The sequence below is a fragment of the Salminus brasiliensis genome, chromosome 20 (genome assembly GCF_030463535.1).
Source record: "Salminus brasiliensis chromosome 20, fSalBra1.hap2, whole genome shotgun sequence".
Taxonomy (NCBI): Eukaryota; Metazoa; Chordata; class Actinopteri; order Characiformes; family Bryconidae; genus Salminus; species Salminus brasiliensis.
The window spans coordinates 18,088,517-18,111,942 of record NC_132897.1 but is presented as its reverse complement, the minus strand read 5'-3'; the positions used below and the strand labels follow the sequence as shown (position 1 = coordinate 18,111,942).

The 23,426-nt window shown below is 39.0% G+C and overlaps 2 protein-coding genes across 3 annotated transcripts; one reads left to right on the top strand and one right to left on the bottom strand.

The window, feature by feature from the left end:
• Positions 1-407: 407 nt before the first annotated feature.
• On the bottom strand, positions 408-16,291 carry cnot6l (CCR4-NOT transcription complex, subunit 6-like). Its single transcript, XM_072664611.1, has 12 exons — positions 16,181-16,291; positions 13,560-13,681; positions 12,952-13,138; positions 11,109-11,194; positions 9,756-9,845; positions 9,571-9,639; positions 8,775-8,932; positions 7,782-7,936; positions 7,520-7,671; positions 3,653-3,880; positions 2,447-2,649; positions 408-1,457 (listed from the first exon to the last, which is right to left on the bottom strand). The coding sequence occupies exons 2-12, from the start codon at positions 13,669-13,671 to the stop codon at positions 1,248-1,250; spliced, it is 1,650 nt and encodes a 549-aa protein (XP_072520712.1). The 5' UTR covers positions 13,672-13,681; positions 16,181-16,291; the 3' UTR covers positions 408-1,247.
• A 760-nt stretch (positions 16,292-17,051) lies between these two features.
• Positions 17,052-22,775, top strand: mrpl1 (mitochondrial ribosomal protein L1). Of its 2 annotated transcripts, none has more exons than XM_072664613.1 (9): positions 17,052-17,216; positions 17,962-18,070; positions 19,730-20,036; positions 20,473-20,556; positions 20,663-20,734; positions 21,119-21,230; positions 21,334-21,434; positions 21,688-21,769; positions 22,582-22,775. In XM_072664613.1, exons 1-9 carry the CDS (start codon positions 17,174-17,176, stop codon positions 22,701-22,703), a joined length of 1,032 nt encoding a protein of 343 aa, XP_072520714.1. In that variant the 5' UTR covers positions 17,052-17,173; the 3' UTR covers positions 22,704-22,775. The 2 variants fall into 2 exon arrangements, with proteins under 2 accessions (XP_072520714.1, XP_072520713.1); XM_072664612.1 differs by having other exon boundaries at positions 17,053-17,216; positions 17,959-18,070.
• Positions 22,776-23,426: the final 651 nt, after the last annotated feature.

The window sequence follows — 23,426 nt, the reverse complement described above, 5'->3', positions numbered from 1 at the left end:
TGCCCACGCTCAGTAAATACAAAGGTTTGGAAAAGATAGACACTGTACCATGTGATGTGACATTCGGTAAACAGGCCATGTAACACACGAGTAAGGCATCAGGTGTGACAGAATGCAAGATGCAGTGCTGTTGGCCCTGTTTTTAAACTAGCCCTTAATTTTTATTATTTAATGAAGCATTTAAAGTAGTGTTGCTTCTCCCTTCACTTCACCAGACTCATCTCAGTGCTTGTAGAGACTAAATCAATAAAATCATTTGGGATGTGGTAATGCTCCTAACCACCAGCAACTCCTGAACAATTTGTTTCTTGCATTTTCTGTTACTATAATCAGGACTGTCTGAGAACTGAGCACAAAGAGTGGATGGGAAAATAAAGGACAATACTAAAAACAAACACACACTTGGGTTTTTAGTCAGTAGGGTTGGGATCCTCTTTAATGGCATCCATTTAGGACTTCACAAAAGACCATTTTTGCATAATATCAGACATTGCACATTTAAGGATTTCCATATCTGTGATTGCTTTGTCCCATTTCAGGCACATTTCTCTACCATCATTTCTCAATTTGAAAAGTTCCAGAGCACAAGTCCCCCACAGCGAAGACAGAAGACCGATGGGGAACTTGCCTTTAGAAAGTACCAGATGCTACAATAATATAATATACAATAATGCCATGTGTAGTTTGATTGTTCTGCATAAATTCATACATTTACAAATGGGACTCAGTCAATGAAGAAGTTTCAGCTGATAAAACACTGTGAGAGGGGGATCATATAAAACATGTTCTAACAACAAAAATAGAAAAGTGAGATTTCTTAACATTTCGTTGTTGGCTGATGATGCTATGCTACATGACACGACACCTCCGTCCTCAAACACTTATGCCACATACACACACACACACACACACACACACTCTAAACACTGTGTAAGCGTACGGTATATCGTGTCAATTGACATTCAGCCACAGATATCAACTCGAGGGCTACATTCGGGTTCAGTCATTGAAAAGTAAGTCTAGGAATCCCAACCCTAATTTGGTATCAAGCTTTTTTTTCGTAGTTGGAAAAAAGTACTAATACAATCCTGTGCAAAGGTTAAAAAAGGAGTAAAATATGACAATATTCACTCCTAGTGTGTGTGTGTGTGTGGGGGGGGGTGTAAGTTTGTAGAGAGCGCATTGATTCGTCCGTTACTGGGGGGGGGGGGGGGGGGGTTCTTGGGGGCGGCAAGGCGGTGGCTGCACTACCTGTGGATGGCCAGGTGCAGCCCATTGAGGGAGGGTAGGGGTATGTGATACTCCAGCTGGGCGAGGAGGGAGAAGTGATCAGAGGGGATGTGTGGGTGAGGGCAGCCTGTGATGCAGTTGTCCACAAGCCACTGTGTCTCCAGTGGGCCCAGCAGCCCCAGCACGCTCATATGAGTCTTAGAGAAGAAGATGTAATCGATTACGCCCTGCATAAGAAAAGAAGAGAGAGAAATCAGACAAAGGCGCCAAGACAACGAGCCACAGCACAATGGAGTACTATTACCAAAGATCCAGTGGCTGTCCTCATTGACATGTTAAAAAGCATGTTTTTTTTCCACATACATTTTTACATACATACTCTGTGGATATTTCATGCTGATAAATGACACATTTGCTGCTCCAAATCTGGGTAGTGCGCCCCCACAGTTCCGCTGTGTCTGTAAGGGTTTTTACTCTTTACTATTTACGTAGTGGTGGACGACAACCTACCGAATGTGGACACTCCCACTGGTTCTTGGGGCAAAAAAAGGCTGCTTTCTATCCTGATCATTTCTCACAAAACACCGTCTCTGCAGCCTAACCCTTTAAATGTGTGGATATTGTCACGGCCATGCAAAAACCTTATGTCTCTATTTATGCTGTTTTTGACATTATTTGTCAATATAGTGTGGAGATTTCACAATGAATGTGAATAACTAAACTCATGCCCAACAGAAATACACCAAAATGACTTTCAAAATCATTTTACATTGACTTCCAAAAGGTTTTTTTTTCATGCATATAATACGCAGTAATTCACATACCACACACCTGACTTGTTGCACATGTTGATGTTTTTGCACGTCAGTATTCTTTAAATATTAACTACAATACTTGGCAAGCCGTACACCCCTAAATTTGAATGTCCAATCCTAGTCACAGCCATAAAATTATCTACCCTTTAACCAGTGGTCTGGCTTGGAGTAATGTTCTGGTCAATGCTCAATATTTTACTGGGATGCACGCATTCTTTCTCAAACTCTCCATGGAAGGCAAAGGAAAAAGGATATTACAACCTTCAGCTTGAGCTTGTTAACAGTATGAGAGGATGAGCTGCTGAACATATTTCTCTCCATTTAAACAGACATTTTCCTTTATGGACATTTTCCTTTAATTTAAACTGCCTTTTAGCAGATACAAGGATATGGGTCCTCACCTTGAAGTCGTAAGTGTAGTTGGTGTAAGGCATCAGATTACTCTCATAGGCGCTCTTCAGTTGGAAGCTGTGTGTGATGCTCCCGTCCGGTTTTCCGTTCTTGCCATTGCAGCTGAAGTTGGTCAGACACTCACTGTAGCGCAGCTCTTTGAAGTCTTTGTGATTCTCTGCCACTCCACCGTTGCTCAGGTACTCCACAACACCTGCAGAGCAAAGAATAACCGCATGCAGCAGTTACCGGCATCTGTCTGTCAACAGTTAACTTTCAAATCTTTCCACCATACAAATTCGGTTTCATTTTATTTGATTTATAGTTTATAGAACCAAAACCGTTCATGCTGTATTACAACGACAAATGTAATGATTACTGGTGGTGCATTTCTTTTACATTCTATTCACTATTCTATATAGATAGGCTTCGTCTGGGGTTCTTCAGTAAAGGGTTATACGGTTCTATGGTTATAAGGTTCTATGTAGAACCATGCTAATTCAAGGAAGCATTTGAATGCCATTATAGATTCTTTGCCTGTTTAAAGAAGAATTATACCAGGTATGTCTTGCTCCTGGGCTCCCCCTACAGTGTACTGTGAAATTTCTGCTTTGAGCCACCCCTAAATGCACATATTCTGGGACTTTTGAGATACTGAACCATCCCAAATGTATGTGAACGGTCCCAAATTGATGTGATCAGTTAAATAAGTGCTGGCCAATGTCAATAGAATATCTATAAATAAATAAAAACTAAAAACACTAGTCTTTTATTGTACCTAAACGTTGACATGTCTTTTAAATGCAATTGGTATATTTGTTTTTGTTTTGTTTTCTTTGGTTTTGTTTTGTTTTGTTTTGTAGTCTTTTTCAGACTAATATTATTTCTATTTTAATTATTTATTTATTTATTACATTTACTTTAGGTTAACCTATATGACCTTGGTATGGAATGAAGGGAGCCAGCTGTTTGTCAGTATTAATAACACCATTTTGATTATTCTTGTTAAGAAGTAATGACTTTAAAGTGTTAAACATTTAATAATGCAGATTTCCAGCTCGAACCGAAGACGTGCTTAGTGTCTGGAGTTTGCTTTTTTTATTTTTAAACTGGAGCTACAAGGCTAATGTAGCAGGTAATGCAAGCTTTTGACCATTAATTAGCACTGTGCAAACTGCTAAGCATCTCAAACAGACTCTCACAGCATAAAGGCTTACCAGAGTCTGGAAGAGAGTTGAGGTCAGCACACAGGACGATGGGGATGGAGCCGGAGTCAGAGGTGGATGGGGTGGAGATGTTTGAAGCCAAGGCCCTCTCAGTGATGCTCTTCAGCTCTGACAGAAACATCATAGTCTGGATGAGCTTCACGTCAGAGTATTCCGGGTCCCAGTGCATGTGAGCATTTGCCACCAACAGGAGCTGCTTCTCTGTAGGGGACTTCAAACCTGCAGAAGGACATTAGCACATTAGAACAGGATGCGTATACATTCCTAAGTGCTGAAGGTCAAGCAAGCCTCAGCAGGCTGCACAAAAACGTTATGTTAATTGTTATGTAACGTAGCGCCTTCACATCGGTTCACTATTTTTTCTTGCACTGGAAGATGCTGTTTGCTACTAAAAAAGTGTGAAATATATTCATAACAAGTTTATCTGGTTCATTTTTCCCCTCATAAATGAAAGTAAAGAGCATAAAATGAGGAAATGAATTCACATTTTTAAGATCTCCTGTTTTCAGAACAATCAAGACTACAGTACTGCAGTACTGTGGCATTGCATCAGAGGAAAAACTTAAAAGAGGAACCTACTAAAATTCTGGTTAATCCACCCGGTAAAAACAGCTGAATGTGAAATCTGAAATTTTAGCAAAACATGCATTTAAAGTCTCTAAAAGCACAAAGCTGTTTGATGGTGAAAATGGTAGTGAATATGCTGTATCCATACTTTTTTTTGTTCTGTCCTCAAGTGAAATTTAGGTGTGCAAGCCCAGCCTGCAAACCATGATGTATTTATGCGATTTGGCCATTTAACACCGCAAAAAAAGATTAGTAACATACTTTTGCTTTCATTGTTAAATAACATTTATTCTCTGACTTGCACCACTTAAGATGAGAAAGTTCGTTGTAGAACCTAAATTGTCTTCAAGCAACCAGAAAATATTCTGATAATCGGACATATTATTTTTTCCAGATGCACAAGGTGACCTTGAATTCAGATTCAGCTCCAGTCTTCCTGATCGCCTGGAAGACATTTTTTTCCTAGCTGTGAAGAGGCAACATCTTACATTTATCTGCAAGCTGTACGTTGAACTGTATTTAGGCGAACTGCATTAAGAAAAAAAAGTGGAATTACAAGTGTTTGTAAGGTCAAATCTGAGGACATTTAACACAAAAATCTAGAAACTAACTGGACAAAATTACTGGCACCCTCAATGTGATATAGGTAGAACATCCTTTGGAAACCATAACTGAACTTAAATCACTTTCTGGAACCATGACCAAGCTTCTTACACCTCTCTACTGGTATTCTGGACCACTCTTCTTCTGCATCCTTCATCCTTTAAAGAATGTCTCCCCAACTGCTGCTTTTACATCTCTCCATATGTATCTGGACTCACTGTTGGTCACTTCAGGACTCTCCAGTGCTTTGTATTAAACCATTTCTTTCTTTGAGGGACGCTTTGGGTCACTGTCCTGCTGGAAGGTCCATGACCTCTGACAAAGCCCCAGCTTTCTTACACTGGGCCCTACATGATGATGCAGAGATCGTCTATGAACTCCCACCATGCCTGACAGATCTTTTTTTTTTTTTTTTAAGGCCTGGCATTAGGCACGGTGCCAATACTCTTATATTTGGCAGCATCTAAGCTTAAAGGTATGTTTTAACTGTAGCCTGTTGTTTTGGACGAAAGCGTCCACCAAAGGTCATAAATGTAGAGATAAATCGGCTGAAGTTGACTTTTACTGGTTTGACTGGTACAATAAAAATGGAGATTCATTGGCAAGCGGTCTGAGCATTCAGTGCAATTTTTGTGTACACACACCCGGCATGTTCTTATTCATAAATCTTTAAAATGATGCAAAACACACACATTTATTTTTCTAAAGGTTGGGACTGGTAGTTCATTTACATGTTTACTACATATTGGACAAAGTAAGAAACCTGGTCATTTCTAGAACTGCCATGTTCTCTTCTTATAATGGGAGTTTTTGACCACATGAAATTATAGATAAATACTTTTTAATATGTTTAAAATTACACCAACATGTTAGTGAAAGTCCAAGGATGTACACTGTACATTTAGGAGCATCACATTTGACAAAAAAAAGATAACAAAGATATATAAAAAAAGATATGTTTTGTTTAAACCAAGAGACATCTCCAATGCTTCAGTTACATTAGGCAAATCCACTTAAATGATTTAGCACTGCTCTGTGGTTCTGTGGGAAACAACTCATATTCTCATTCATTAGATTCTGAGAATTCCTACTTTAAATAAGGAAGAGAAACCAAATACGTTAGCTGCAAATAAAAAATAAAACAAATTACCAAAGCCAAATGCTCAAAATAAGTATATTTTACTGATGCCTAATGACTTTTTCATAACTGAAATTAGGTTTGACCAAACGATTACGGGAAGACTGCTTGCTTTTCTATTTATGGTGCTTTAATATTTTGAGTGTCTTTTTTGATTTAACAGTATTGGCAGTTAGTGTTCTCCTCCAATCGTGATCAACTCGAGGACACACATGCTAGCCTTCACCCTGTTTTGTGGTCAGAAGTTTACACACATTTCTCACAGACCCGAATGTCATTGATTTAAATGAGTTTTAATTTTTAGGGTTTCTGAAATCAAGGTCTAAAATACACATACCCACTAAAGTCCTGTTAGCGATCATGATTCTCTACAGTTGGTAGAGTCTTTGTGCCTATGTTTGTTTTACAGCACTGGACTGACCAACACACAGTACAATGGGAAAATCCAAGAAGCTCATTGCAGCACTAAAGAGGATTACTGGAGATTTGATGACCCCTTAATGAGCCATTTCTAAACAACTGCAGATTCCAAGATCATCAGTCAAACAACTGTACTACTTTGCCAAGGTCTGAAAGAAGATCTACACCATTCCTTAGCTAAGAGCAAACTTGTTTAGATGTTTAGGAACAACCCAAGAACCACCCAAAGACCTCCAAAGCACAGGCCTGACATTAACCAGATGCTGCTGGAAGAAGAAGAAGAAAAAGAAGCCCCTGCTCCAAAATCGACACCTTCAAGAAAAAGAAAGAGCCTTTTGGAGGAAAGACCAGGTGTATGTTTATAGTGACTGTGCGTAGTAAGGTGAAATTGAGTATTATTAAATTGCTGTAATGCAGGTATGCTATATGTCCAAATGTTTGTGGACACCCTTTCTAATGAATGCATTCAGTTACTTGAAGTAGCACCCATTGCTGAAACAGATGTGCAAATGTACACACACACACACACACACACACACACACACACAGCTTGTCTAGTCCGTTTAGAGAGGAACTACTACCAATAGAACAGGTTTCCTATTGACACAATGTCTAATGCTAGACATAGGCTAGAGGGGTACAACATCCCTCTGCATTGAGCTGTGGAGCAGTGGAACTGTGTTCACTAGAATGGTGGTTGGTGCTCCATCCAATACTTTTGGGATGAGTTGGGGATGACGTGGCCTGACCTTACTAAGGCTCTTAAAGCAATCATATCCTCACAGCAATGATCCAAAGTCTTCCCTGGACAGTAGAGAGAGTTACTCCAACAAAGGCAATAAATAAACTTTTTTTTCAATACCGCTGATTTCAGCAGAAACAAAAAATAAGCCGGTGTGCAAATACTTTTGTCCATATACTGTATTTTTTTGGCTTAAAACTAAAAAAAAAAAAAATATATTTTGATATGCAATGTAACTGATAAAGCCATACTTAGACAGGACGGCGAAACAGACGTTTGTGTGGATGACTAATTCAGAGGTTGTGCTTTTCTGCCATCTAGTGGAACAAAGCAATACTACAAAAACAACAGGCCGTGACTGTAATCAACACCAGGGTTAATCTCTTACCTCCAGTAAACATCTCCTTTTTCACCTCCAGCAGGACGGCAACTCCGATGTTGTCTTTGGTCATGACCCGGTTTAGCATGACCTCAGAGCCTTCAGAGTTTGCCATGGCCACCTGATTGAACTCCACCGTGTGTTTCTGAACAAGTGCAAATCTGAAGAGTGTCAGATACAGACAGATTCAGATATATTTTGAATAAGATATGAATTTCAAAGTGTTCTGAATAAAACACTGGCTGTTTTGAGCAATCAATGGTAGGCTCACTTTTCAGTTTTGAAGAACACGGCACAGCCGTCCACATGCTTCCTCTCCTGTTCAGACACAAGTTTGGCACGAGACTTTGGACAGAAAAACCCGTCATATCCACGCTCTTTTAGAGTTTCCATAAAGAAGGTGTAGTACTGCTCTGTTTCCACTTCCTGTAGGAGCAGTGTAAGAGTCAACATCGCTAAACACCACACATGTAAATAAACCACCAATAGGAAAAGTGTGATAAATTGTGTAATTGCCTTATAATTGCCTTATAAATAGTTTATTGCCTCCTATTATTGTCTCATACTAGACAGCCTTCTGTTTCACAAATGTTCTATTAATAATAAAATATATTAATTATAATAGATCAGTAGATCAATCAACAAATGCCATAAACATAAATCACTATCCTAACCACTATCATAATCCACAGTGCAGGCTAAAAGTAAGTGAATTCTTGAACTGAATAACCTGTAGCAACATTTGACTATTTGGCATAGTTCCCACTAACAATTCTTTCTTGAAAAGTACAGAAGTTGTCAGGCTTTGAGTGTCTTTATTTACTGGATTAAGTGCTTCTGAAACTTCCAACCTATCTCCCCAATTGACACCTTTTGCCAGTCATCCTCTGGGAGAAGTCATTTCCATAGAAGTACTTTTTTTTTTTTTTGCATGCACTCTTGATGTTTACTCAATGTGCTCAACACAAGACACAAACTGTACAAACTGTATTGCATTTTACTAGCTTAATTAGATGTGTTGGTCTATAATTGTGACTTAGATAATGATCAGATCACATTTTTCAGAAATCAATACAAAACCCAGGGAATTCTAAAGGGGTTCACTTACTTCATCTTGCAACTTTAATAGGTTTAATATACTTTACAACTTTAATATATATATATATATATATATATATATATATATATATATATATATATATATATGTGTGTGTATGTATATGTGTATGTATGTACAAGATGTGCAACTTCTGGCTTGCATTACCTGTAGACTGATGATGTCAGCGTCACAGTTGGTGATATCCTCCATGATGCCTTTCTTCCTGTACTCCCAGTTAAGAGCCCAGGAAGGACAGTAGCCGTACAGCTGTCTTGTGGCGTACTTGTCGCAAAGTACATTGTAGCACATAACTGTGAATACGGCTAGAAAGGAGCAGCAAACATTTGTTCCTTGATATAATACTTCTAAAATGAAATCATGTCTTACGATCTAGAAACCAATCCGAAAGCACTGCATTGTTTCAGGACACTGCTGCATTCACATACTCAGTGGACGGTCCAGCTGAATTCATAAAATTAGCTGTACATGCACAAATATACTATTCTGCTATGAGCCTGGAGAAAAAGATTTTCACCCTAAAGAAGTATAAAGTAAATATCTAAGTTAAGAAAGCATCAGAAAATTCATGGCCATGTATTGACTCTAAACAAATGCTGGTGCTGCAACAGTTGCCACTAAAGGAAATGACTGTTTGGTAGCTGAGCCTAGAAGGCAAACTCGCTGTGAACACTACTTAGGAGGCAAGTTTGATCTATTTTAAGTCTGTCCTAATTTAGCATGTCCTTTCCCCTCATTGTAGAAACGAATAGAACGCAACCAAGAGGTATAAATGTAAACAAATTCCAAAAACTAATAGGTGACGACTAAGAAAATAATAATCTACAATTAGCAGAATGGTAAAAACCTTTGCAACAGAATTATTTCTAAAGCTTTGCGTAGTAATTACGTAAGCCGCTGATCTTGTGACATGAACCAGCACTGTGAGGACGCACTCTGTTACCTGTGGGCATGGTCTGGTCTCGCTCCTTCAGCGTGATCCAAGGTCTCTGAGGGAGTTGTTCTGGGTGGACTAAATTTGTGAAGAAAAAAACATGATGAACTGATAAACGTGGCTATGTTTCAATGCGTGACATATTCAGAATCTAAACGCTGAGAGCATTTCTTACAAAACTCCCAACATGTTACCTGCAAGATTGTCAAGCATGTAATTCAACAGCTTTCTTGTTCCGTCAGGCTCCTGGTAGAGGTTGAGAATATCTTGCGACAGTGGATTACCTGCAAATGTTACATTTCCTATTACATACATGTCTGACTGTGAACTTCACTGTGGCATCCAAAAGCTTATATGAAACGTCCTTTCCTGGTTCTGCCTGATCTGTGGCTCATGGTTTCAGAGAATACTGTGAGGAGCAATGACAATCTTTCTGCATTTGAGGACATTCAACTGGCTTGTTCATTTTTTCTTTTTTCATGAACTGCACTGCATTCACTGTGAGCTTTAGAGCAGAAAGAAATCGATTTTAACTGCTTGAAACTGCTTATCTTATACCTCCCTTATATCTTTATGGAGTTTTACACACTCTTTACCTGTAAACCCTAACTGCACTTCTTAATGAAATAATGTAAACGTTAACAAAGCTCCTAACTTAAGCTGATTTAGCCAAACAAGCTCAAAAGATTAATTGCTGAGATATGGAATCAGTCTATTTGTGTCCATATGCTTTTTGCATATTTTGAGTCAAGGTTAATTTATTCAATTAAGCTGTTCTTACTGAGTGAACTGAGCTGTTTCAATGAGATAAGGTGATCTTCAGGGTGCGTCTTACATTTGGGCAGTGCAACCCTGATGAGTGAAGCTCACACCTTTCCATTTGGCTCCTGGTACCATCTATCTGTATACTGAACGTGAACAGTGAAGATATTACTTCACGATTTACTAGACACGCATTACCTATTTCAGCTGACGTGCTGCACCTATTTCTAATTTTAGACATTTTATAGTAAAAGTGCTAACTTCTTCCTCACAAGAAAATTGCATTTCTATTAATTACATTTAATAAATGATTTTTTTTAAATACAGTTCTTCACTTGTTGAATTGTATGACCTTCATCTTCCAATATTAATCAAATCCAGATCAAATGTCCAGATGTTCAGCAATGGTAAAGACTTATGTTAAAGATTTTCACAGGCTGCCTTAATGTATGTATTTATTTATTTTTTTTTTTACTGTATTTCATATTATGTATCACTTTCATACATTGAGCCAAAATATATCAAGCTTTTTTTTTCTTGGGGTGGCATTTAAAAAAAAAAAAAAAAAAAAAAGCATTTTGTAAGTTAATACTTTGTTACTTGTAACACCACTGCTGACATTTGTTACTATTTTATATTACAAACTAACTTCAAGCACTTAAACCTTTACAACAAAAATACAAGATGAAAATATTGAACGGCCTCCTCACTAAGGCGTGTGCATACATTTGACTAGTACTGTATATTTAATGGCTTCAGCAATTGAAAAGACATTAGAGACTCACCTTTGAGACCGAGGGTTTGTAATTGGAACAGCCGCCCGAGTTCATAAGGTAAAACCCGTAAACAGTTGTTGTTCAAAAGTAATTCCCTGGAGAAAAACATGAAAGGAGTACTTGATTCAGTTATTATGGACACAGCTTTTGAAGTCAACTATATTAATTCTTATTTTTATTTTAGACTTAAACTTAATTTTAAGTTCTATCAATAATGATGTGAAAGGTCAAGCTGTTTGCTAGTGAAGGTTAGTTGAAGATCAAACATACTAGTTCTCACGAAGGTAAAGACAAAGTACCGACATTAAAGTGGATCTTACTATATTACTTAGCTATAAAACATACAGTACTTTTGGCAATTTGTATAGATAACAGTCAGAAAGCCATATCTGGTAAGAACATTAGTCTTACAATTCGATCATGTGTAAAAATGGAAATATCTATGGTATAATGCAACACACAGTAGCAGTCATCTTGAAACCTAAATTTCAATGTAAATGTAAATTTGTCCATTTTTATAGATATAAATGTGTCATACAGTGTCAGAAATCACAAGCAAGTCTACTTGAGGTGACTTTCAATTCAATGCATCACTATAACTGAATTCTTGCTTGCTGTATGGACAAGTTATAAAAGTCTTCATTTCTTGTTAGCTACATTAGGCTCATTTCCCTCTAATGAGTCAAAGTAGAAAACTGTTGAAATCTGACCTTTGACCACCCTCCCCTTTACATTTTGGTCAAGCACTTGAACATCTAAAGCTGGAAACCCTAATTTAAGCCCCAATTCTGAGTCTGTGCTGGTCTGCTATAGTCTGCTAAGTTTGGCGCAATCTGATTCGACGGCACAGACTCCTGGCTGAGTTTCCGACCAGTATTAAAGCTCACATTTTTCTCCTACCTCAGGACCTAACGGACTGGCTTATAATGCTCACCGACTCATCTGAATGGATCCTACTGATATCCAATAAAAAATATGATCCAGTCAATAAAAAATAAATGTGTGTGTGTGTGTGTGTGTGCAGAAGCTTTTTAAGTAATTAAGTGGTGCAGGAAACAAACAATGCCATCCACCCAAATGTGTCTGTCTTCTTTACTGTTTCAGTGCAAAAGGCAGCAAAAGCAGCAAGCTGATAAACCTCTGTGTTTGTTTTGAGTGTCTCCTAGTAACAGGGAGAGCGAGTGTGTGTTCGTGTGAGTTCAGTTCAGTTTGGCAACAACTTGCAGGTAGGACTGAGAATGTTGGGACAGGGAATGTTGTTGTGTGTTTCTGTTCCTGTAGTGTGTGTTAATATTTCAGAAAATCCTAAGTTTTAGTGGGATAAATGGATACCCTCTTTTATAATTAGTTAGGACTTGGGCTAACTGCTTACTTTAAGCAGCAGGTAAAAGTAAATATTTTTTTTAGGCTGTTTATACATTTTTTTGAATGTGACCTATATCACGTGAAGTTTCGCCAGCATCACAGGAGCCATCAAGGAGTTCCAGTGAATGACAGCTGGGCTCATCGCTGAGAAGGCGTTTGAGCCCGCTGTACAAAAAAGAGGGGAAGTTGTTTGGCCACGCCCACTCCTTTGGTTTGCGTCCTTGGTTTCTTAAATCTTCTTGGTTTCTTTAGGATTTTTTTTTCTTTGACACTGCAGCAGCGCCCTCCTGTGGCCGCGTTCAGCCATTTCTTTCTAAATTGAAATACTTACGAGGTGTCGCCCACTTTTCTCTTCTCGTCAAGTTGGATTGATGTAAAAGTTGTATGAACACCGATATGGCTGTTCAGACTGAGTTGCGTTGTCGTGTATCAGATATGTATAAGATTTAATTACCATGTTTGCAAGTGGCCAAAATTGTGCACATACCTGAGAGAAACCATGTTGCCGAGTTCTGCTGGCAGGCTGCGAAGTTTGTTGGAGGACAGATTCAGGTAGACCAGGTGTGGGAGCTTGGCGATTTCAGGGGGAAGCCGGCTAAGGTTGTTGTTGTTGATGTGCAGCGCAGTCAAATGGGTGAGCGTCCATAGTGAACTGCTCAAGTTCCTGACCCGTCCTGCCCAGAGAGAGCATTCAGAAAAAAATTCCAACTGTCAAAAGACATCCATAGCACACTTTATTTTTTTGGTAACACATTGTTGAACCCACACATACTCTACAACACTAACACTCCATTAGGTGGGTTATTTATAATCTGGATTATTTTCCAGAAATATTTATCACTTAAAGGCAGTGAGCAGTAAAAGTACAAATACTCCAGTTTAAAAATGCTTTGGTAAAATCTGAAGTATGTTTTTTTTTTTTACTCAAGTACACAAGTAACAGTAAATATTTAATTTCTTTCAAATTAATTAAATATTTTAATTAATTAATTAACAGATATAAACAATCACGCTAGAACCACATACTAGAACTGCAGAATCAACACACATCACACTCATCAGTTCAGTGTTATATATCCATGCGGGACAACATACCGATTATCTCTAACTCGGCCCAGTGTGACTTCTTCCCATTGGCCGCCTCCTCTGCTGACATGATGGTGTAGAGCCTGCGTGGATCCGGAGGATCATATTTTTCCTTTGGCATGCCTGTTAATCTGTGAAATACAACAACCAGAATGAAAAACTAATTGTAATTTGATGTCAATGAAATTACAACACCAGCCGGTTTGCCCTTTTGTGGACATAAGGGGTATTAAACTCCCCAGAATTGAGCTGTGGAGCAGTGGAACTATGTTGCTTGGGGATGAGGTGCGGTGGTGATTATCCAACATCCTGAGCTCACTAACTCTCGTCATTGAATGAAATCACATCCTCACAGCAATGCTCCTCCAAAATCTAGTAAAGTCTTTGTCCCTGGACAATTTAGAAAGTTAATCCAACAAAATCAGGATCAATTCTTCTTAATAACCTTGAATTCAGAAGAAACAAGAAGTGTCCCAATACTTCTGTCAGTATAGTGTGGTTTTCCTCTTATTAAAAGTTGCACTGCAGAACGATCTCTAATTCACACTTGCTGTTAAGTTGCCTCTTATTCCAAATTTTTAAACACCCGTTGAAATGATCACACAAATGCTGAACTGTGAAGCTCTAGGGGATGGCCTGTGTGACCGGAGAGTGTTTATAACTTGTGCTTTGATACTTTGAACTGTTTACTAGAGCAGCTGTTAACCGATCAAAGTAGAGCACAAACATAGAGCACAGACAAACCAATGTCTAAACACCCAACCAAAATAAAAGCATGCAAAAAACATTAGTCATAAGTCAAAAGTGTGTAATAGTCTGCATGGTCCCAGAGTAACCCAAGATAAAATCTGAGCAATTACAGCTCTCTCACATTGGCTAACGTTAAGGTTCATGAGTCCACCATCAGGAGAACACTTACCAACAGCTGTGTTCATGGTAGGATTGCAAGAAGGCGGCTTGCTGCCTGTCTGCAGTGTGCTAAAGATCACATGGACAAGCCAGAGAGCTATGTGTTTTGTGGACGGATGAGTGCAAATAGATCTTTCTGATCATAATTTACATTTACATTTAAAGCATTTAGCAGAACCTCTTATCCAGAGCTTCTTATAAAAGCGCTTCGCTCTAAGCTGAGAATGAGAAGCGTTATGTTTGGAGAAAGGAAATCACTGTATACCAGCATCCCATCTGTGAAACACGGTGGTGGTAGTATCATAGTTTAAGTCAGTCTTGCTGCATCTGGGCCAGGATGGCTTGCCATAACTTACTGAATAATTCTGAATGATACCAGCAAATTCTAAAGAAAAATCTTGTGAGAATGTGGGTCATGCAACAAGACAATGACCCCAAAGTCATTCTACTAAAGAATGATTAAAAGAAATTAACCATTCTAAATAAAGTCCTATCCTTAACCCAGTAGAAATGTCATGGAAGGACCTAAAAGAGGCAGTAGGTGTGTAAGACTATACAACAGTTCCCGGAAATGTTTAGTTGTAGTTATTGCAGCAGAAGGGTTGCCAAGCAAAGGTTGACATACTTTTGCAAATAACAGATATCATATTGCAAATAACAGATGTCATATTGGATAACTGTCTTAATCAATAAATTAATTAATATTTATTTTTGTTTGTTTGATGGTCACAAATTTTAGAGGTGTCTAAAACGTTTGCAAACACACACACACACATACATACATACATACACACACACACACACACACACCTGTTGAAATGCATATTAATATACCGATATATTTATATGCATGTATATATCAACATATCTATTTATATTGTATACATATAAGCACAAGACAAACTAATAGCTAGTAAAGCAGGCTTGCTCCACATAATGACCTCATTTGCCTTATATAAAAATATCAGCAGTGGAGGAGTCAGGTCGCAGCTGTTGCATGAATAAGAGCAAAAGGCTGCCAAACTCCAGAAGAGTGGACCAAATGTGCACATTGACCAGCAATGTGAACTGCACCAGTAATACACGCACACTTCAGGTCTGATCTGGGATATATGGGCTGTTTCTACACTGTAATTGTGTGTGTTTATGTACTATAACGTCTTACGTAAAGCTCTTCTGAGAACTTCCAGAGCAACAACAGGTCAGCACGCAGCTTCACATCACAGCAACACTACAGAGAGAGCACGGATCTGGACTTAGGAAAAAGACAGTATGCAGAGCCGTGAGGGGAAGCACAAATGTGTCACTTGCAGTTCTCATAACAAACAGCTTGGCGTGACTCATTACCGCTGATCTACAACCCATCCGCACCGCATAACTAACTAAAAGTCTACTCTAGGCCTGGACAACTCTGGCAAGATAAGTTTCAGCGGATATTTCACTACTCAGTGGCCACCAAGAATATCCCGAGATCAACGTCAACTTTAGCCCAGCTCGAAAACTGCCAACGTTGTCGGAGCAGATCAGCTACAGCGAGCCGTAACTGATCCGCATGGGCTTCAAATCGGGCTGCCCTGGGTGATTAAGACAGTTCACGTTAGCTTAGCTAGCAGCTTCTCCTTGACTGAGAGGGGAAAACACCACGCCGGTGTAACCGGACACAAAAAAACAGACAGTATAAATGACAGGGAGGTTGTAAAGACCCTGCAGAGTTGATTTACCTGCATTCGGAAGGAGGTAAAGGAGTTGTCTGGGCGATGTTGTTGGAGACATGCAGACAGAAACTCCGTGACGGTCCGTCCCCGAGCGATCTGAGAGGCAGGGGGAAGGACGGCGGGCATGGCTTCCGCTCTTCCACTCAGACATTAAGGGTGGAGCGATTTTACTACAGTATTAATATGAACGAGGCCTGGAAAGACAGAGGACCGAGATAACACGGTGCCACTGACACAGCGATACCCTCCGTCTGTTATTTATCTAGCTATGCTACCACCTTCACAGAAAAAGAAAGCTGGGTTTTATAATGGCATAGTAATAAAAAGGCTTAATGGAAATGTAAAATATTGAATCAAATTTAAAACTAGCATAAATACCTTTTTCTAAATTTTCCTAACTTATTTTCCATGGGTTATGATTTATGTTTATGATTTAAAAAACAACGAACAACGAGAATCTGCTCCACATAAAAAACGATCTGTAAAATTTCTCCATGTTTATTAGTGTTTTTTATTTTTACAAGCATGGGTTAGGTAGTTTGTTCTCTTGTGCAGGAGTACTTGAAAAACACATATATAAAATCCATATCTACAGTGTGTGGTGTAGTATTAGTATTAGTGTCTCCATTAAATCATAATATTGAAAACTGAATTTTCAGTTTTGACATCTGCACTGAAAATCATATCAACCCTGAAAAATGAGAAACATCCACTAAAATGGATATAGTTATAAAAGTTTATTCATCATAAAAATATATTTTATTTAGTCTCTCTCAGTTACTCGTAATAATAACTTACACAAATCTGCAAATGTTGTTTCATTTGATTTTTATATACAAACAAACATTAACTGTTCATACATACGAATGGGCACTCGGGTGAAATGTATTAATATATTGATACATTTCGCTGTTTTATGAATATTTTCATATACTTGACAATAACTGTGTGGCGGAACGTTGTAAGACTGTGTGTTTCTACACGGAGGGTAACGAACTAATGTGTGCAAATATGGCAGCCTCCTGGAGGAGCGTTTTGAGAGGTCAGTTTTCTGGACTTTATATATTGTCCAAGGTCTTCTAAAAATGTCGTAATGACATTTAAACGCACAATACCAGATTGTGTCGTGTATCGTAGCTTGTGTATTAGACGTCTCTGTCTTCGTTTAGCGGACTAAACACATTAGCAGCATCAGTTAGCAATTCGGCGCTCTTAGCAGACCTGTTATATTAGAGGTGAAGAGAGTCGACTAAAGCATCCTCGGATTAAAGTGTTCAGTTGCATTGAAACGACGGCTTAAAGAAAACTAAAATCAGCAAAGAAAAAAATGTGTATGAGAAAAGAACCAGGTCTGAAACTAACAATAAAAACAGTTCCTATAGGACTAGATGATCAGCACCAGTCTGCGTGAGTACTGGAGACTAGGTTAGGTGCGTCTGTCAGATAATAAGCATTTTTACACTAGTCTTGTTTTCAACGTCCGAATAAAGATTGTCGAGGCTCCATTTTGCTGCATTGGTCCTATAATGTGGAGCTCTCTTCCAGACGACATGAGGGCACTCGATGATCTTACTACATTTAAGAGAAACGTGAAAGCATATTTATTCTGCCAGGTCAACAGTGGTCCTTTGATCAAAAACTGACCAATAATGAATGCTGATGAAGTGAATGTCAACAGGGTTACAGTGTGTTTCCAATAAAGTGGTTGTAGATATGTACAGACATTAGATACAGTAGGCCACATCAAATATTACTGTATTTTTATTTTTTGGTCTGTCTTACAGTAGCAGCTGGATGCCAGAGACAGCTCCTTCTCTCCAGCGCTCCATGTGTTTCATCTGCATCCCACAATGCACCTAGGCCTCCTTTGATAAGGAACTACGCTGCAGCAGCCAAGTGAGTTTTGCACTGTATTTTTGTAGGAACACACGGTTTAATTATAATTGAAATTCTTCAGTCACTTCTTGCAAATTAAGTTCATGAACAACACTTTCAGCTGTTTCCAATAAACCAATCAAACAAGACCAATTTGAATATCTCAACAAAACTAATAGAACAAGTGCCTTCTCCAAATTCCAAACACACAATGCCAACTTTAATGACTACTGCAGTCATTATGGCAAGCGTCATAACATTGTGACATTATGACACTATGCCAAGTGTCCTTAGTACTTAGTTGAGCAACTCTTTTGCTGTTACTACGTGATGCATAACCAGACAACAGCTTCTGGCAGCGCTCCTGAGGAATCTTTCCATTCCTCATGAGCATTGGCCTCTAGCTTACTATCATTCTTGTGTTTATGTGCGGCAACCGCCTTCCTCAGTCTCCACAAAAGATTATCTATGGGGTTCAAGTCAGGTGACTATGTCAACCACTCCAGGACCTTGCAGGACTACTTCTGAAGCCTTGTTCAGCTTTCAGGTACGTTTGGGTTATTTGTCTTGTTGGAAGGTCCAATGACAGCCAAGCATCAGCTTCCCCACAGAAGGCATGACGTGTTCTGCTAGGATTTCCTGATACTTAATTGAATCTGTCTTTCCCTCCAAGAAGCAAAGCAGCCCCAGAGCAGCACTGAGCCACTGTCATGCTTTCCTTTAGGCAGGGTGTTGTTTTCAGCATGAGTGTCATTGGACCTTCCAACAGGACAATGATCCCAAAAATTCCACCAAGGCTAGGTTTCAGAAGAAGTAATGAAATGTTCTCTGGGGTTTTCATGGAGTGTCTGACTAAGACTGCTAATAAACGTAGGTGTGATATTAATGTTTCATGTTGTAAAATTTGACTATTGATGGGCATGTAGCAGTACGCTAAATTGACTAGTTATATGGATAGTCATTTATACAGCTTTTGTAAACATCTTGGTTCAAGTTTCTTAAAGAATGAACTTCGGGTGGTGTTATTGCATGTATGTAAATGTATTCAGTGAGATTATGAAATGCAATAATGCCTATAAACACACCTACCACAACATGTTCATTGCTTCTAGAAGTATAGGACACCCACAAGCACTTTACTTTCTGTGTTAGTAATGGAAATTTTTGCTGGGTTTAACTGGTAGATGTTTGCTGTTTGAGGGAAATTTGGCCATCACCACAGTGTGTTGGTCAGAACACAATTAGACAAATCTTATGGCCACCGCGACCATCAGCAGAGATATATCTGCAAGCACCGTTGCTGTTTAAGCAGTGCCGGCGGAAGGTGTGAAAATAGACTGTTGGCGGTGTATACGATAGCAATGAGCATCGTGAGCCACCTTATACAGGGTGTAAAATAGGGCCCATAGACTTTCACAGCCATTATTACTTTCAAACAGCTGTGTCTTTTCAGTAGGTTAATATAGGTGGCATTGATTGATATAAAACAGGTGTAAGCTTATATTAATAAGCAGAAAACATGCATAGTGTAATGAACATTAACAGCACTACATCTAATGTGTATGTCCTGTAGATAACATTTGATTATTAAGAAGCCTGGTTTAGTATTTCATGTGGTTAGAAGTAATGGGGTAAAAATATCAATACTGAATAGTGACACATTTTATTTTCTTCCTGCAGACCAGCTAAAAAAACTCAAAAGCACGAAAAAAACACAGTAAAAGACACAAAAGATGAGGAGGAGAAGAAGAAAAAGCAGAAGCAGAAGCAAAAGGAGAGGATTGATGACACAGGTCGACATAAGCCCTATGGACTCACAGCCTGGGTCCCGATAGATGATGTGTATATGGTGAGGTACTATCCAAAACAAGTGTATGATTCAGATGTGGCTGTTGATATGCTGAAGAGCTTTCAGAAGTTGGACTTCACCCCGGAACAACAGCCTGTTTACATTGGCCTGCAACTGAACATGCAACTAGAGAAAAAGGTGAAACTTTCCTTTATTTTGTGATCATTTGTTGATCGTTTTAACAAGCTGAATTCATTTAGTTGCGTTTTTAAAGAATAATGTTTTGCATTAGTCTGGAGAGTTAGTTTGTTAGCCTGAAGAACAGAACATGAATGAAGGGGCTGAGTTTATTCCAGACCAGGGGTGGTTATAATCCATTTTGAAAAATGTAAATATATTTTGGGAATAGTGATCTTGCCAAGCCTTACAAGCTCTGCTTTTTTTGGACCTATTCTCCTACATTCCTGTTGAACTTCTGTGAATGCTTTGATGAATCAAGATATACCTAGATTTCACACATTGCGAGGTATATTGCAAATAGACGCATAGCCGTATAATTCCAGTGTGGGTTTTTTTGTCAGTGTAATACCTGTTAAAATCTTAACACTGCTTCTTTTTCCTTCTTATGTTTCAGAAAAAAATCAACCCTTTTGTTAGCACTGTCTATTTACCACATCCTTTCAAAAAGGAAATCAACAAAATTGTATTTTTCACAGAGGTGAGTGTCTTTCTCTGTGTTCAGTGATTGTAAAACACAGCAAGCCGCGCAATGCTACGACATCTACATTAAATTGATGGTACTGATGATATGATGGCTTTTCTAGAATCCAGAACAAGCCAGACAAGCCACGGAGTGCGGGGCAGCTATAGTAGGAGGAGTCGAGCTTGTGGAGAAGGTATGACAAAACACCATGTTGAACCACGTTGAACCATATAACTGTGTTGTAGAACTTGTTAGCTGCTACAGTATCAGTACAGCTGTGGTGTGCCCCCCTTCCCTCCGCAAGTTGTTTTTGTAAAGCACATAACGGTAATGATAGTATTTTGCAAAGCAGTTGGCCACTTTTAATGCTGTAACCTCTCCATTAAGAAAGATTATAATTATTATTAATTATTATTGCTCAAACATATAGCTGTTTATAAGTCCAGCTGCCATTATACTGTTTTTATATTGTTTTTTAGTGATAAAATAACATACATTATTTTATGTTCATATATTATATATGATCAATTAGTGTCTGTTTATAACTTTTATTTTCCACAATCCATATTGACTATAGATTTTAGAAGATGAAATCACAGCAGACGTTTACCTGGCTGTTCCAGACATCGTCCAAAAACTCGTGCCATTGAAAAACCATCTGAGGAAGAAATTCCCCAAGAGCTCTAGAGGTCAGTATTTCCACTGCAGAAAAGTTGTGGATGCGAAATTATGGCCGAGTACTTAGTTTTTCATTTTAATACATTGATTTTTTTTTTCTTGTTGTTGTTTTAGGGTCAGTTGGTGTGAACATTCCCAAAATGCTGGAACTGTTTAAGAATGGTCACGAGTACATGGTAGAGGGAGACTCCTACATCAGCACACAAGTCGCAGTGGTAAAGTTCAATGCAGTTGTACAGTATTAGGCTTTAAAACTACACACAGGTCAATAGATGATTTATGCAGAAGTCTGTCAGAAGGTCGTCAGTGGAATAAGTGCTATTTTTGGACTGAAACCCTTGTGGTCACAAAAATGCAGTGCTGTAAATTAATTAGAAAATGTTTGGCTTGAATTTTTTTAACTGACCTACAAAATTGTAATAGAGCCTTTTGTCGAACTTTCCTTTTTGCAACATTATTTTTGAACAGCTGGATATGCCAAAGGAACACATCCTAGAAAACATGCGGGCCATCGTTCAAGATGTCGCATCCCACAAACCAGCAGAATTTGGTGAGTGCAGCTCCTTGTTATTGAGATAACTCAAAGCCAAACTTTGCTGCATAGTGTGTCTGTAAAGTTTCATGAGTAAAGTGTGAGTAAAGCACACATCCTTCAGACCTGGGCTCACTTAAAAGAAGTCCACTTGGAGGCGCTTTCACTGTGATCAGAGGGCCGCTGGTTTGTATCTCGATTACGCTGCCAGCCATCGGCAGCTGAGGGTCCTCCCATCACTCTAGTGTGGCGCTGGCCGTCACTGGCGTCTGGTAGCCGGTGTGTCAGAGCTGGGTATACAGCGCTTCCCTCCAGGCGTGTTGGTTGCCTGGTGACGTTGCATCAGCAGCAGATGAGGTGTGGCTGGCTGTGCACATGTCGGAGGGTGCGTGTGCTGGTCTCACTCACACTAGTGTTGGGGGTCGGCCACTGTACTATAACTGTTAAATGAATAGAAGTGGCTTTGTACACAGTTGGCTAATTTTTCATTTGATTTGCTTGGTTCAGTTAGTCAGTGGGGGCATGGAGACAGGGTAATTCCTGTGCTAGCTAAGCGAAGTTAACTAAGTCACTATAGTAAAAAAGTAATAAGTGTGTCTGTATATATACAAGGAAGAGTGCAGTAGGTTCAGATGTGGGAGGCAGACCACGTCTTTGAAAGCAAAGTGTGCAGTGTAGTAGAAGTACAGCAGCTTGGTGTTCAGAAAACGTGCAGTAGAGGGTGTTCCACATAAAGTACAAATTTTGACTGTTTATTAACATACTATGATATATAATTCATACAATGTATATTCATAAATATATTCGTGATTTATAATTGTCTTCTTCAGGTCCCCTGATCGAAAGAGCCATCATCAGCAGCAAGACCAGCGAGGGCTTACGCATGAAAATTGATACAATTTTACCACAGGAGAAGAAGGAGGAGGAGGAGGTGGAGTTGTCGTCGTCTTGAGGGCTGAAAAAAAAATCTGTGTGTATTTCCATTGTGTGATGCGTTGTACTGTAATAAAACATCTAAAAAATATATGTTTTATATGTTGCTTATACAAAAGAGCAATGTGGATGAACATTGGCAGTGTGTCAAATGTTAAAATGCAGCATTATGATTATTATGTTTCACCAACAGTCTAATTCAGTTAACATTGTATTTAAAGGTTGTGCTGTGATGCCTGTCATTATCCTATATCGCAAATGGGCTTAGCACCAGTATTTCTAGACCCCTTGGTGTGTCAGTACTGTGATGACCATCCCCATTCCCACGGTGGCTTGGTTTTTCAGTTCTGGTTCTGGAAAACTGTTGTCCAGCACAGTTTTATGACTAGACACATAACAGCCATAAACCCGACAATAACAGAGGGGTTAAGTCAGGTGTGTTTTAATCAGGGAAATCTCATGAAACTGGAGTTCCATGACCAGCACCAGGTGGCAGCATTGCTCCCTTGGTCTGTGTACCTGATCCGTGCCAGAGCACTGGATAGCTCAAGAAAGGCAAACTGATCATTAGACATCTATATCTTCTAGTGCCTTGCCAGAGTTGCAGACATTTAAGTGAGATTTGAATATACAGCATGCCTGGGCCTAGAGCTGAGATCTGAGCCCACCTCTATGCACATTGTCTAGGAAGGGTTGCCCTGTAAACTACAGGTTTTCTTTTAAAGGGCTGTGTGCAAAACCA

Excerpts from the sequence above, each read along its gene's own strand:
- mrpl1 (XM_072664612.1), top strand. The coding sequence starts at position 17,174 with ATGTGTGCAAATATGGCAGCCTCCTGGAGGAGCGTTTTGAGAG. Across the intron at positions 18,071-19,729 it reads AACTACGCTGCAGCAGCCAA|ACCAGCTAAAAAAACTCAAA; the intron begins GTGAGTTTTGCA and ends TTCTTCCTGCAG. Across the intron at positions 20,037-20,472 it reads ACATGCAACTAGAGAAAAAG|AAAAAAATCAACCCTTTTGT; the intron begins GTGAAACTTTCC and ends CTTATGTTTCAG.
- cnot6l (XM_072664611.1), bottom strand. The coding sequence starts at position 13,671 with ATGCCAAAGGAAAAATATGATCCTCCGGATCCACGCAGGCTCTACACC. Across the intron at positions 9,846-11,108 it reads ACAAACCCTCGGTCTCAAAG|GTAATCCACTGTCGCAAGAT; the intron begins GTGAGTCTCTAA and ends TAACATTTGCAG. Across the intron at positions 9,640-9,755 it reads CATGCTTGACAATCTTGCAG|TCCACCCAGAACAACTCCCT; the intron begins GTAACATGTTGG and ends TCACAAATTTAG.